The following is a 12,038-nucleotide window of genomic DNA, read 5'->3' as shown; positions in this document are numbered from 1 at the left end:
AGATCATCCTTCTGTTTCTTCTTCTCATTTCCTAATGTTGAGTCTTGTTCACCTTCTTTCCCAAGAATACCCTTTCTTTGATGCTTCCCGGTTTTTTCACAAATGAGTTGCAACTCGTTAATGGGATGTACATCAGTCTGGTAGGTAATGACCAAAAAAAAAAAAAAACAAAAACAAAAGAAGATGGAACACTTTGTACATAGTAAGGATAAGTATTGTTTTATGAAACACGTCTTTTTTCTGCGTTTGCATTAAGTGTGTTTCTTAGCATGGTCGCGGTTAAAGAATTTGAAAGAATGTCTGTTATCAGACCCTGTATTTTGCTGAATGGAAGACAAGAGCTCATCCCCGGGTTTAAGGCTTACATGGTGTAAGGGGTAGAGTCCTATAGGTCCATTTTAGAGCCGTGGTTTTGAGTCCCAGCTCCTCCGCTGACCGCCTGGTGTCAAACTTGTCCTGTAGCTTTTATTTGGCCATAGTTTCCACACCCAAGAAACGAGTGCTTGCTTCTTTATTTCAAAAGAATGTGCGAAGAATACTTAACAAAATAATATGAATGAGAGCACTTTGGAAATTCTCAGAGGCAAGGAAAAATTATTTCACGTATGAGCTTAGATATCTCTTTCTGCTTGGTTTATTTATAGAGCTTTTGCAGGAATAGGCATTTAGAAATCCTTTGTAAGATTACCCTCACTTCAGGTAATTCAGAAATGTCCTATCTTATTAGGAGTGAGTGCCTTTGGGTTTCTCTGTCAGTCAGTCCGTTGTTTGTCTACAGGTTCTGGCTTATTTTTGGACTCTGTACGTTGAGAGAAACTGTTAACCTTCCCCAGAAATGTTTGCAATCATGCCTGTGTGATTTCTATATTGTCTCTATTTTTTGGTCTCATTTGTATGTAGACAAAGAGGCAGCCGAACGTCTCTCAAAAACAGTAGATGAAGCATGTCTGTTACTAGCAGAATATAACGGGCGTCTGGCGGCAGAACTGGAAGACCGGCGCCAGCTGGCTCGGATGTTGGTGGAGTACACCCAGAACCAGAAAGACGTTTTGTCAGAAAAGGAGAAAAAGCTAGAAGTGAGTACGTTGCAAGGCGGACCCAGACTTTCCAAGTTTCCCTGCCTATAGTCCACATTAGGAGATTTTTATTATGCTTTAATTAACACATTTTTTTGTCTTTTAAAAATTTATGAGATGAGAACATCCATCAGATAATTGTGTAATTATTTGAACCGAGTTGAAAATGAAGTCACGATTTTACGTGTCCAAGAAGGAACGAACCGGAATGCAGGAAACAAACAATGAAGTCTTAAAGCATTTAGGATCTTAATATTGCTTTAGTTTGAATTCGCATTAAAAAAATATATACATAGATTGAGGTACAAAAAGAATAGGTGGTTAATAAAACCCAAGCATGTTCATTTGGTGGTATTTGGAAAATGCTTTGAATTTTCTGTCGTCCAGATCATATTGAGATTTATTTCTGACTTATATCCACGGTTAAGGCCAACAAGAAGTCTGCCTCTAAGCTCTGTCTTCAATCAGTTCTACAGTTTCACAGTAATGTTTATGGAGTCCAGTTCTCAAACTGTGGAGAAGGAACTGATTCCTACCCCGAGTTCACATTAGCGTGAATGCCCTTGGGGAAGGCTCTAGAACTGGTTCCTCACCACGGATTTGTTTGGCTTCTTAATTCAGTACATGGTGGTTTAACATCAGCACTTGCATAATGCAGCCAGCAGTATGGACATTTGGGAACCTTCGCTTGCCCCAAGCTGCCAGTGGTTACAGGGGTGAGGACAGTTTTGAGTTGGAGAAGCAGTCACATATTATAAGAAAAATACCAGAGTAGGTAAGGGAAGGAGGGGATAGTCCCCTCTCCCCACCCCAGCACTCAAGAAACATGTTCTCTGGCACAGAGGGAGGGGAAACGGAGCTAGTTCTGTGGCTGAGATTATTATGTTTGCCTTTTCACACAGTTGCTGACTTGAGGCAGGTCATGAGTGATGGGCACTTTTGACCATATCCTTACTTGCGGTGATTATGGGATCAGAGATAGGTAGCGGTGCGGGTTGGGGTCGGGGGTGGGGGGGGGGGCCTTCATAAAGCCACCCTAGAAGTGGAAGATGGGAAACGGCTGTGAAAATAGTATGGCTTAGATTTAGAAATCGACACTGACCAGAAATCCTAAAGGGAGTTTCACAGGCAGTACCAGACGGTCATTTATCTGAAATGCTCATCTTTCACTGAGGAAGCATTTTCAGCACTGTGCCCCGGGACTAATAAGAGAGTGTAATTAATGATTCTGGTTGTAAGTCACCATGCCATCTGTTGAACTGCCCCTTGGCGACACATTAAGGGCTTTCTCTGATCTGTCAGACATTGATTATCATGAGCAGCTGTTGTTGGGTGGAACGTGGCAAGCTACCATAGAGGACAGAGTCTTTGAGAAGGAGATTGGGTTGGTAGAGTGGATTAACTCTTTGTTTCCCTTCCTCACAGTTGCACTTTGCTCCCTGTGTTTCTTGGGGGAATCATTCGGGTTTCTGTAGAACCAGTGTTTTGTGAGGTGCCATGACAGGCCATTAAGCAGAGAGATGGATCAGAGATTTGGGTCTGTTCCGTAGCTTTCCAGCCCGAATTCTCTGCTCATCTGGGCATTGGGATTCCATTGCTTAAGAATCCGAACAGGAGGGTCCCACCACTGGAAAGTACAGATTGGGAACCAAAGATTCTTTCTATTTTCAAACCATGTCTCTTAGCCACTTGAGCAAAACCATTCACTGTAAAAATGAAGCTAAATTTGCTTATTTGAAAAATCAAATGGCTACATACAGTGTAAGATGTTGAGAGATGGCTGTAGTTCTTTATTCATGTTTGCTAAAAATGCAAATAGTCTGCTCCCTGGAAACTGATTTTTCTCTCACATTCCATAACAAACTGGTCTTATTCCACCATATCCTTGTAAAGTATATGCTACTTGAAAGGTGCATTACTAGTATGGATTATTCCAAATCCTCAGAGTCTCCTGTTGATGAGGACAGTGTATCAAATATACTTACGTTTTTAACATTCCCTTTTTTAACACTGCCAGTCCTTGCTTTAAAATTGCCGTATCAGAATGTAAATGAAATCTGCTTTCATTTTTTTAATCCTTTCATTGCCTTTCAATTAGAAACGTGGAATTCTTAGAACTCTGGAAATGTAATGTTTTGCTTGAAAGTCTCTTTTCTTCCCAAAGTTCTGATTTGTTAACTCATGAGATTTTTTTATTTTTTTTATTTTTTAAATTCATATCTCCCTTCACATAATAAGCATACCTTTTTGTCATTCACGTAGGAATCTTAACATTAGATTTCTGGATGCCTCCTAAACTTTGGGATAGGGAATAGGAGGATTCAGAGCCAAGGATGCTTCACACCCTGGGATGTAGGAGGGGACAGTCACAGCTCACAGAAAGAGATTGTGTTTCTGCCCTCCAGGAAGTCATTCTAGCATAAACAGCATAGGTGAACATAAAACCCAACCAGGGGATTATACGTAACGTAGATTAAGGAGACAGTTGGCAACTCTGATTGTGGTTTAAGGGCAAATCCAAACTTCCTGTAAGGCACTGAAGCCTTTTTGTAAAAGGAAATAGCAGTCGAAGAAGAGAAATATGTTTATAGATGGGAAACAGCCAGACTGGAGCAGACCTGTGTGTGAAGAAAGACGAAAGACAGAACGTGTGGGAAGGAGGCGTCAGAGTCCTCCGATGGGAACGAGGCTCTGTACTCTTTAAGGAGCTGCTTGCTTCTTCGTGAAGAAAGTCCGCAAAGTCTCGTACCCGTCAGGAGATGTGCAGAGATGAGCAAGACGTGCTGACACTCTACTGGGGGAGAAACAGCAGACGGGGAGTCAGAATGTGAGACAGAGTAAGGGGAACATCCCAGCTCACTGTGTCTCAGTTGAAATAGACCCGGAAGAAATTAACGTGTTAATTATAACACTAATTTGGTCTGAAGCTTACTTAAAATAGGAGAGAATTATGAAACACACAGGCAGTTTCTGAACACAGCAGTGCCCTCACCAGGTCTTCCGAAGTCTGCTGGACTGCACACTCTCGCTGCTCTGTCAGTGCCGGCGACATAATTGTTCCTCAGTGAATATTTGTTCTGTGCATGAAATCTCATCAGTCAGTGTATTCTTTTTCTAGAAATAAGAGGGTTGTTTTTTTTTTAGGTTGTGGGCAAAGTGGTTTGACAAATCTGATTTAATTTGTGGTAAAGAAAGGTGACTTTTTGATAGAAACTCCTATGGTTTCTCATTTGTCATGATCCATTTTGAGATGATTTTTTTTTTTACGTGTTTTTTTGTTTGTTTGTTTTTTAAGCTTCTGTTTCTGGATGTTAGGGTTGACATTGGCCTACCACCTTTCCATTAAACTACAGGCAGAGTTAGAAGGGTCTGCTTCAAATCTGTCTGCAATGCTTTTGTCACGAACACAAGAAAATCTAGAAATGGGAAAGGGCATGTGGGTAGGAGCACAAATGGCAGCCTGGAGGTGAAGTTCAGAAATGTGGAGGGGAGAAGGTTAATTCCAAAGGTAAAGGCCAAAGGTACCAGAAAAGCCTCCAAACTTCAGTTCTTAGAGCAAAAGGAAGGCTTGTTTCTGGTAGACAGAGGTGACCGTTGCCCCGGTTGGCTGTAAGAAGCTCACAAGCCGTGGTCTGAATGGTTTGGATGGAGTTCCTGTCTCGTCAGTTTGGATAAAGCGTGGCGTGGGTATGTTCCATCCGAGGGGTCAGGGCACGTGGGGGCGGTGGTGGAGGGAGGGAGTGCAGATCTATTTGTACAAGCACTGGGGAGAAAATCAAAAAGGTGCATACGTGTGCAGTTTTACTACCTTAACACATCAGTTATTTTCATTCACATCGTGGTGTTGTCATTTCCGCAAAAAAAGGTCGCTGGAATTTTCATAGGGATTGCACTGAATCTATAATTGCTTTGGAAACTGTTGCCATTTTAACAATCATAAGTTTTCCAATCAGTGAACACAAGATTTCTTTCTGTTTACCTAGATCTTCTTTAATCTGCTGTGGAATTTAAAAAAGCATCCTGGAGTCCCAGTTACTGATGGATTTGACATTACAGAGGCCCCGTTTAGGTGCCATAAGTATCAGGGGTCCCGGGAGGGGGCTGTGGTGTGTGCTGCCTTTTGGTAGGCGTGTGTTCCCCACCTTTATGAGGCGTGCATGCAGACGTGTGTGTGCTCAGCAAAGCCACCAAGGCACAGCCATGGCAGCCAGCTTCACTTTTCATGCAAGATGAAGTGGCACGTTGAGGCCCGGATGTCTGGGCAACGTCGTTAATGGTATTCTTGAGCTGGATGGAACCTTAGACATCATGGAATCTGACTTCCGAATTGGTGAAGAAACTCAGACTCAGAGAAGGGAGTTTGCCAGAGACCAGGAATAGAATCTGAGGCAGACATCTGGTAACTTGCCATCAGGTTTGTGTTTGCCTTTCTTTCTTGTTGTTTTGTTTATTTTAGATTTGATTCCATCAGGTGAACAGCCGGAAGACATCCTACATGAAAGAGTAGCCAAAGTTGAATCATTTCAGCAATCCCCAAGAACCTTGTTTTAGAAAAATGCCATCTTATGTAGGGAGATTAAAATAGTTGCATGAAGCATTTTCAGAGTGGCCTCTGAGAAGACCTTTCTAAGGTTTGAGAGAGCGGACTCTGCCGCTGAGGTTCTGAGTACCCTCCTGGCTATGACCGGGCGTGCTCGGTGTGGGGGAGGGCAATTGGCTCATCGAACTTGGGGGTGCTGCTGTATCTCCCCAGCGTGGCATCTCCCCCTTGGCTGTAACGAGTACTCAGGAGCAGAGCCTTCTACTTCAGACAGTACAGCTGGGAAGGGGGAAATGGCCCCAGATCTAACATTGCCTTGTGACTTTTCATATTTCTGTTTGCACTTTTGTTATAACAACTTGAGAAATTCTTTGGCTGTAGCCGAGGAGGTACTAAACCAAACTGATGGCCGTCTGTTGTTTTTGGCAGCATCGTTCCCCTCCCTGAGGGTGCAGATGGTTATTTCAATAATGGGATAGGCGATAGGTGGAGATAGAGAGCTCCATTTTTGTCAGCTTTGGAGTAAATTCTTCCTCTTCCCATGATGTTTGAAGCCAGTATCTCATTGTCCATTCCAATACGGGCAGATGGGAACAGGCGATCTAATCCTCATTTTAGATGAGAAAACAAAACAGACTCTGTGAGCGGTTCAGGGTCACAGAGGAAGTCGGTGAGGACCAGAACCCTAAACTGACTCCTGACTCGAGTGATCCTGTACTGTGTTCCCCTGGGAACTTAGAGGCCCTGCCTGCCCCCAGTCTTCTACACTCAGTGCCCTTCCTTAGCCTAGAGTTCTTTCCTCCTGGTCTAGCAGTGTGGTCAGCACCATGGGCTGTTCCAGCCATTGTCGAAAGGTCAGTCTGCTTACACAGCTCCAGTGACCCCGCGGATGGCTTACCCACTGCCTTTTCACCCGTCTGTTTTGAGATGGGAGCCTCCCCCCACAAACTTTCCCTCCAGTAGATGGGGACTTTTCTTGAATCATGTGCTTCTGTCATTTGGAATTTAGGGGCTGTATCCTTGAAGTCCCTCCCTTCTTTTGAGTTGCTGCTGACCCTTACGCTCCGGTTAGGTGTGCGGCTTGAGCTTTGATCCACGAGGGCGCGCGTGTGTGTGCATGTGTGCAGGTATTAGTGTGTGTTCTTGCCATGTCACAACGTGGAAATGGTATTTGTTCATCTCTTTTCATCCCAGGGGGGAAATACCACATTATAATCATAATGTAGTTCACATACTTGGTGACCTAAAGGCATGGTTCCCCAACATTTGAGACTTCACATTAGAGAAGTGACATGATTTCATAGCTCCCCCAGCGAGAGTTCTTTTAGCCATAGCATTGTTTCCATATTTATAATCCAACTTTTGGTGATTCCTCCTGTTTTCCAACCCCGCTCCACTGGGTGTTAGCTGGTGTGTGTAGCACTAATTTCTCATACTTACAAAGTATATATATGTGTTAAGTGAAAACAGCATCTGGGCCCCTTGTCGCTTCCTCCCTGCCAGAATGTTCATTCTTATTCAGCAAATACTCCGTTCTTTCTTTATTTCTTTGTTTCTGATTAAATAAAAGACATACATCACAGGAAACGTGGAAAATAAGTATTTAAAAAAGTGTTATAATCTCATTACCCAGAGATAACTTTTTTTAATGTTTATTTATTTATTTTGAGAGAGAATAGGAGCTGGGGAGGGGCAGAGAGTAAGAGTGAGAGTGAGAGAGAGAGAGAGAGAGAGAGAGAGAGAGAGAGAGAATCCCAAGCAGGCTCCCTGCTGTCAGCAAGGAACCTGATGTAGGGCTCGATCCGATGAACTGTGAGATCATGACCTGAGCCGAAACCAAGTGTTGGACACTTAACCAACTGAGCCACCCAGGAGCCCCTGAGATAACATGTTTTCGTTTTGGTGTGTTTCTTTTATTTTTTTTCTCCAATTTTAAAATTAAAATGATCATAATATGGAGACAGTTTTCTGTCCTACTTTATTTTAATGGTATGTGATCATCTTTCCTTATTAACACAAACTTTATATAAACACTTGAAATGGCTGCTTGAACACTTATGGCTGGATAGTCAATGATACTTGTATTGAGCATTTATATTTTTTTGTTTTGTTTTACCTTGAGCTAACTTCCAGTATTTGGATTATTTCCTTCCCGTAAATTTCTAAAAATGAATGCTGTGTGAATGTGTAGATGCCAGCTTGTCTCTGGGTATGTTGAAGTGTATATGCATTTCAAGGTCTTTGCCACCAGCATGCATGCCTGCCGCAGGGGTTCTTGCTCTTTGCAATGCTCTTAGGCTGTCTGGTGCTTTAGAGATAGAAGATACAAAATCCATGTATCCGTGGGTATACGAGTTAAGGATTGTGAGAGCATTGAATAGTTTAATTAGACAAATGGGGCTCTCTTCTGGGCTTTAAGTTTGGGTTTACATTTGAAACTGCTCTGGGAAAATAGCAGCTACTTCTTATTTATAACAGTGACTTGAGTGACCATCACTTTGAGAGCAGGTTCAGATTACAGAAATCTGAGCCCTAGTGTCTAAGTGTTTGACCCGGTGGATACATGCCATTTTGAGCAGAGGTCTGTTTTAGTCTTTATGAATGTTCTACTGTTAAGGTGGGCCTTCACCCACTTCAGGTTGTCATTTTTTAGAAAGTAAAACTGGATTGTATCATACTTTGTAATCTTGGAAGTTCCTTCTCTGACTTTCGTTTTTATCTCTATAAAATATAGGGCTTGAAAATTAGAAAGTCTTTTTCTAAAGTCTGGGTTTTTTTTTTAATGTTTATTTATTTTTTTTAGAGAGAGAGTGTGAGCGGGGGAGGGGCACAGAGAGGGAGACAGTATCTGAAGCAGGATCCAGGCTCCGAGCTGTCAGCACAGAGCCCGACGCGGGCCTCAAACCCACGAACCGTGAGATCATGACCTGAGCCGAAGTCGGACGCTCAACCAACTGAGCCATGCAGGCGCCCCAGAAAGTCTTTTTCTATGATTAGAGTAGAGAAGTTCATGGTCGGAATAGGAGTCCAGATGAAACCTTTGCAAACAAGTCCGTGAGCTCCCGGGAGTGTGGTGCACTTCACGTGAAGTGGTGAAGCCAGCTGTCATTGTGACTTTGCCTCCTCATTTGTTCTCTTCTTTATTCAGGTTCTTCTATATTCAGGAAAAAGGATGGACAACTGTCTTGCTTAATCCAGTCATTAGGTACTTGGAGAACTTCAAGCAGAGCAACTTTGCAGTTTTAAACTCCACAAAAACTTACCAGCAGCCTTCTGAGCATTCTTGGGGTTTGGATAGTGATTAATGGACTCAGTGCAGTCTTTCTTCAAAATGTCTGGTGTGATGTATTTGGTACTTTTCTGGGTCCTTTTATTTTGCCCTCCGTGTTTCTATTCCGTGAGGCGTAGACTTGCTAGGCGTTATTCCTACGAGTATCATTGACCTCAGTTACGATTCATTGATGAGGATCTGCGGTCCCCATTCCAGGCTTTTTCTGGCTTTCTCCATTGAGGTGAGTGGTCCTTGCCTTTTCTCTTCGGTGTGGTTTTTCCATTTATAAAATAGCCCCGTTACCCTCACCTGGGGCAAACGGGTTCTAACACTTGTCTAACCTGAAGTTGTTAGCGTCTGCCTTTTCTTTATCACACGGGGCCTTCGGCGGCACTTTCTTTTACTTTCTGTGGAAGAGGTCTCCAGGAGAGTCGCTGAAGGTGTCCTTCTCGGCAGGTGGCACGCTTCGCCTCTCTAATATTAAAAACGACGACAGAAACAAACCATTCACGCGAGCACACACCTCCACCGCCACCACTCCCACCGTCCCCTTCTAACTACCCTGTTTTCCCTCGTCGCCTCTACTTCTGAGCCCACTGCAGCATGGCGTGCGCATCTTACGGTCAACTGAAGTGGCTGTGTTCAGAATCCGCCACCACTGGTCCAGTCTCAAAAGCCAAAAGATACTTGGCCCCCCGTCTCTTGTTTCCTTTTCTTTTTTTTGGCCCTCTCTACGGCGCTTGATGCTGTCAGTTACCCTGTATGCGTTCTTCTCTGGTTTCTGTACACCACCCCTGCCCTTCTACACTTACTTGTGTGTCCTTTACGAAGCTTGACTCCATTCCTGCCCTGTAGATGTTGGTATTCCTTTAGCCTTTTTCTCGTTCTGTCCTTGCGTGACACGTTTAGAAAGGCTTCGGCTACCACCGGTGTGCTGATGGCTTCAATCTAGACCGTTAGCCCAGATGCTTCCTCGTGCTTCGGATCCATGTATCTTCTTTCCACAGACACCTCAAGCGCCAGGTGGCCCAGACAGACCATCCTCTTCCAACCTTTCCTTCCCTTCTCTCTCCCTGTCTTGGAGAATGCCATTGCCATTCATCAAAACCACACACCGGCGTTCATCCAGTGTTACTCCCTGTTTGTCCCACCTCCCAGTGGGTTCCTTCAGCCTCCTTTTGTCCCGGTCTCCCTCAGGCCCTGTGCCACCCCTCTGCCAGACGCCTCCTGTTGCCTGGCTGCCCCGTCGGAGTAGTCAGCAAGCCATTGTGATTTTTCTGTCCTCAGTTTTTCTTGAATCTGTCCCCTTCCTCTTCCTCTCTGTGTCCACTTCCACCACCTTAGCCCAGACCGCCACCACCTCTCACCTGCTCCCCCATAGTGGCCTCATCGCAGACCCATCGGCATTTATTCTTGTGTCCTGGAATTCATTCTGCACGTGGCAGCCCTGTGATACTTTCCAAAATGTAGCCCTGGGCAGGTCGTTGCCCTGTATGAGCATGTTAGTGGCTTCTCCTTGCTCCTGGAATATAAGCCCAAATTCTCATGTGTTCCCACCGCACGCCCCACACTCCACCCCATGGCCTGCCCCTGTTGAGCTCATCAGCCGTGTCTCTTGTCACGTTCCATTGCGTTTTGTCTGTGCTGGCCTTTTTTGTCTCCGGCTTTACATGTGCTGTTCCCCTTGCCTAAAACACTCTGTCCCCTTTTCTTCCCACCGGTTACCCTTACCTCGTTGATTATGGTTCATCATTTATATTCCATGTCAAACAGCATTCTCCTGAGACCCCACCCCCATCTCCACCCCATAAAACCAGGTTCCCCCCTCTCCCCCACCCCATATATACTGTCCTGTCTCCCGATCTTTTTCCTTCAGAGCACCACATAGTCTGTCATTCTGTTTATGGATGATTTGGTCATTTCCCTGGCCAGACCATAAAATCCTGTCTGCATTGTCACTCTTTCATCCCCAACCCTATGCTAATGCTTGACACAGCGTCCTGACCTAAGGCGGCAGCTAAGGTTGTAGCTCAGTTCGTCTCTAGGCTGGGACAGACTGGATCTTTGATGGCGGGGAGTGGGGGGGGGGGGGGGGGGACGGACTCCTTTCACATGGACGACACTACCATAAGAGCTAGGCTTTACTGGGTAGACCAATTTTTCCTCTGTCGACCTTTAGATTGATAGGACTAGACTGTGGTACTACCTAGTTATAAAAATCTGACTTTTTTCCATGGTCTTGAAGGTTAGAGGCTCTTTCATTTGCTCAAACCAACTTTAGTGAATGTGGTAAATTTTCAGGACATACTCGGATGGCTTATGGGAGGAAGGATCTTTGTATCCCATTAATACTTCTCTTTTTTTCAATTCTGTCGTGCCTTTTCTTAACATGTAAATCAGGAACTCTAAGGACTGCTTATAAAATAATAAACGTGGGAGTGCTGGCAGTTCTCTTCCTCCTCGGCTGATTCACCTTGAACAGTTCAGCAAGTGCCTGGTCTTATTCAGATCTGGTACCTCCCCACAGTGTAGGCATTATTTCCATTCCCGTCTTCAGTGTAAGGATGCTGAGCCCAGAGAGGTGAAGTCATAGGGTGCACCATAGGCGAATGGTAGAGTAGCATTTGAACTTGGATTTTCTGACTGCGTATTTGCTTTCCTATCACAGCAGCCTCCGTCTGGTGGGAGACGTGATGTATCCTCTCAGCCTTTTGGAGGAGCCAGGAAATGTATTTTTTTTTCCGTATGGAAAGGAATCGGTCTTTTCATTTCTTGTAGAGAAAACTGTATCCAGATGCAGTGCAGTAACCTACAGGCTGCCTTGCCCCAGGCAGACCTTCTGGCACTTAGAATCATAGCAAATAACCGCCTACGATTATTCCGGGTGAGACTGCCCTTTTCCTTTCTACCCTTTGCTTCTCAGCTGCCCTCCGGGAAGGCTGGACTGGACCAGCATTTGTCTCAGAAGGAGAAACCATTCGAAGGTCTGCATTTCCTTTTTTAAAAAGGTTTTCATTTTTTTTAGGTTTATTTATTTATTTTTGAGAGAGAGAGCGCGCGAGCAGGGGAGGGGTAGGGAGAGAGGGAGAAGAATCCCAAGCAGGCTGCGCGCTGTCAGCACAGAGCCTGATGGGGGGCCCCACCTCACAAA

At 44.6% G+C, this 12,038-nt stretch overlaps 1 protein-coding gene across 4 annotated transcripts in view; it reads left to right on the top strand.

The window, feature by feature from the left end:
* The window catches only part of RPRD1B (regulation of nuclear pre-mRNA domain containing 1B), a 79,458-nt gene that overhangs the window by 28,126 nt on the left and 39,294 nt on the right, over nucleotides 1–12,038 (top strand). For all 4 annotated transcript variants that reach the window (XR_008289114.1, XM_053199980.1, XM_015071765.3 and 1 more), the window contains exon 6: nucleotides 901–1,076. Coding sequence is in view for 3 of the 4 variants with exons in the window: in XM_053199980.1 (XP_053055955.1) it covers nucleotides 901–1,076 (176 nt within the window). In the remaining variant the exon portion in view is untranslated. The remainder of the gene's footprint in view (nucleotides 1–900; nucleotides 1,077–12,038) is intronic.

This window comes from Acinonyx jubatus, chromosome A3, assembly GCF_027475565.1.
Source record: "Acinonyx jubatus isolate Ajub_Pintada_27869175 chromosome A3, VMU_Ajub_asm_v1.0, whole genome shotgun sequence".
Classification (NCBI taxonomy): Eukaryota; Metazoa; Chordata; class Mammalia; order Carnivora; family Felidae; genus Acinonyx; species Acinonyx jubatus.
The sequence above is the reverse complement of the archived record's forward strand: the minus strand, read 5'-3'. Positions and strand labels throughout refer to the sequence as shown.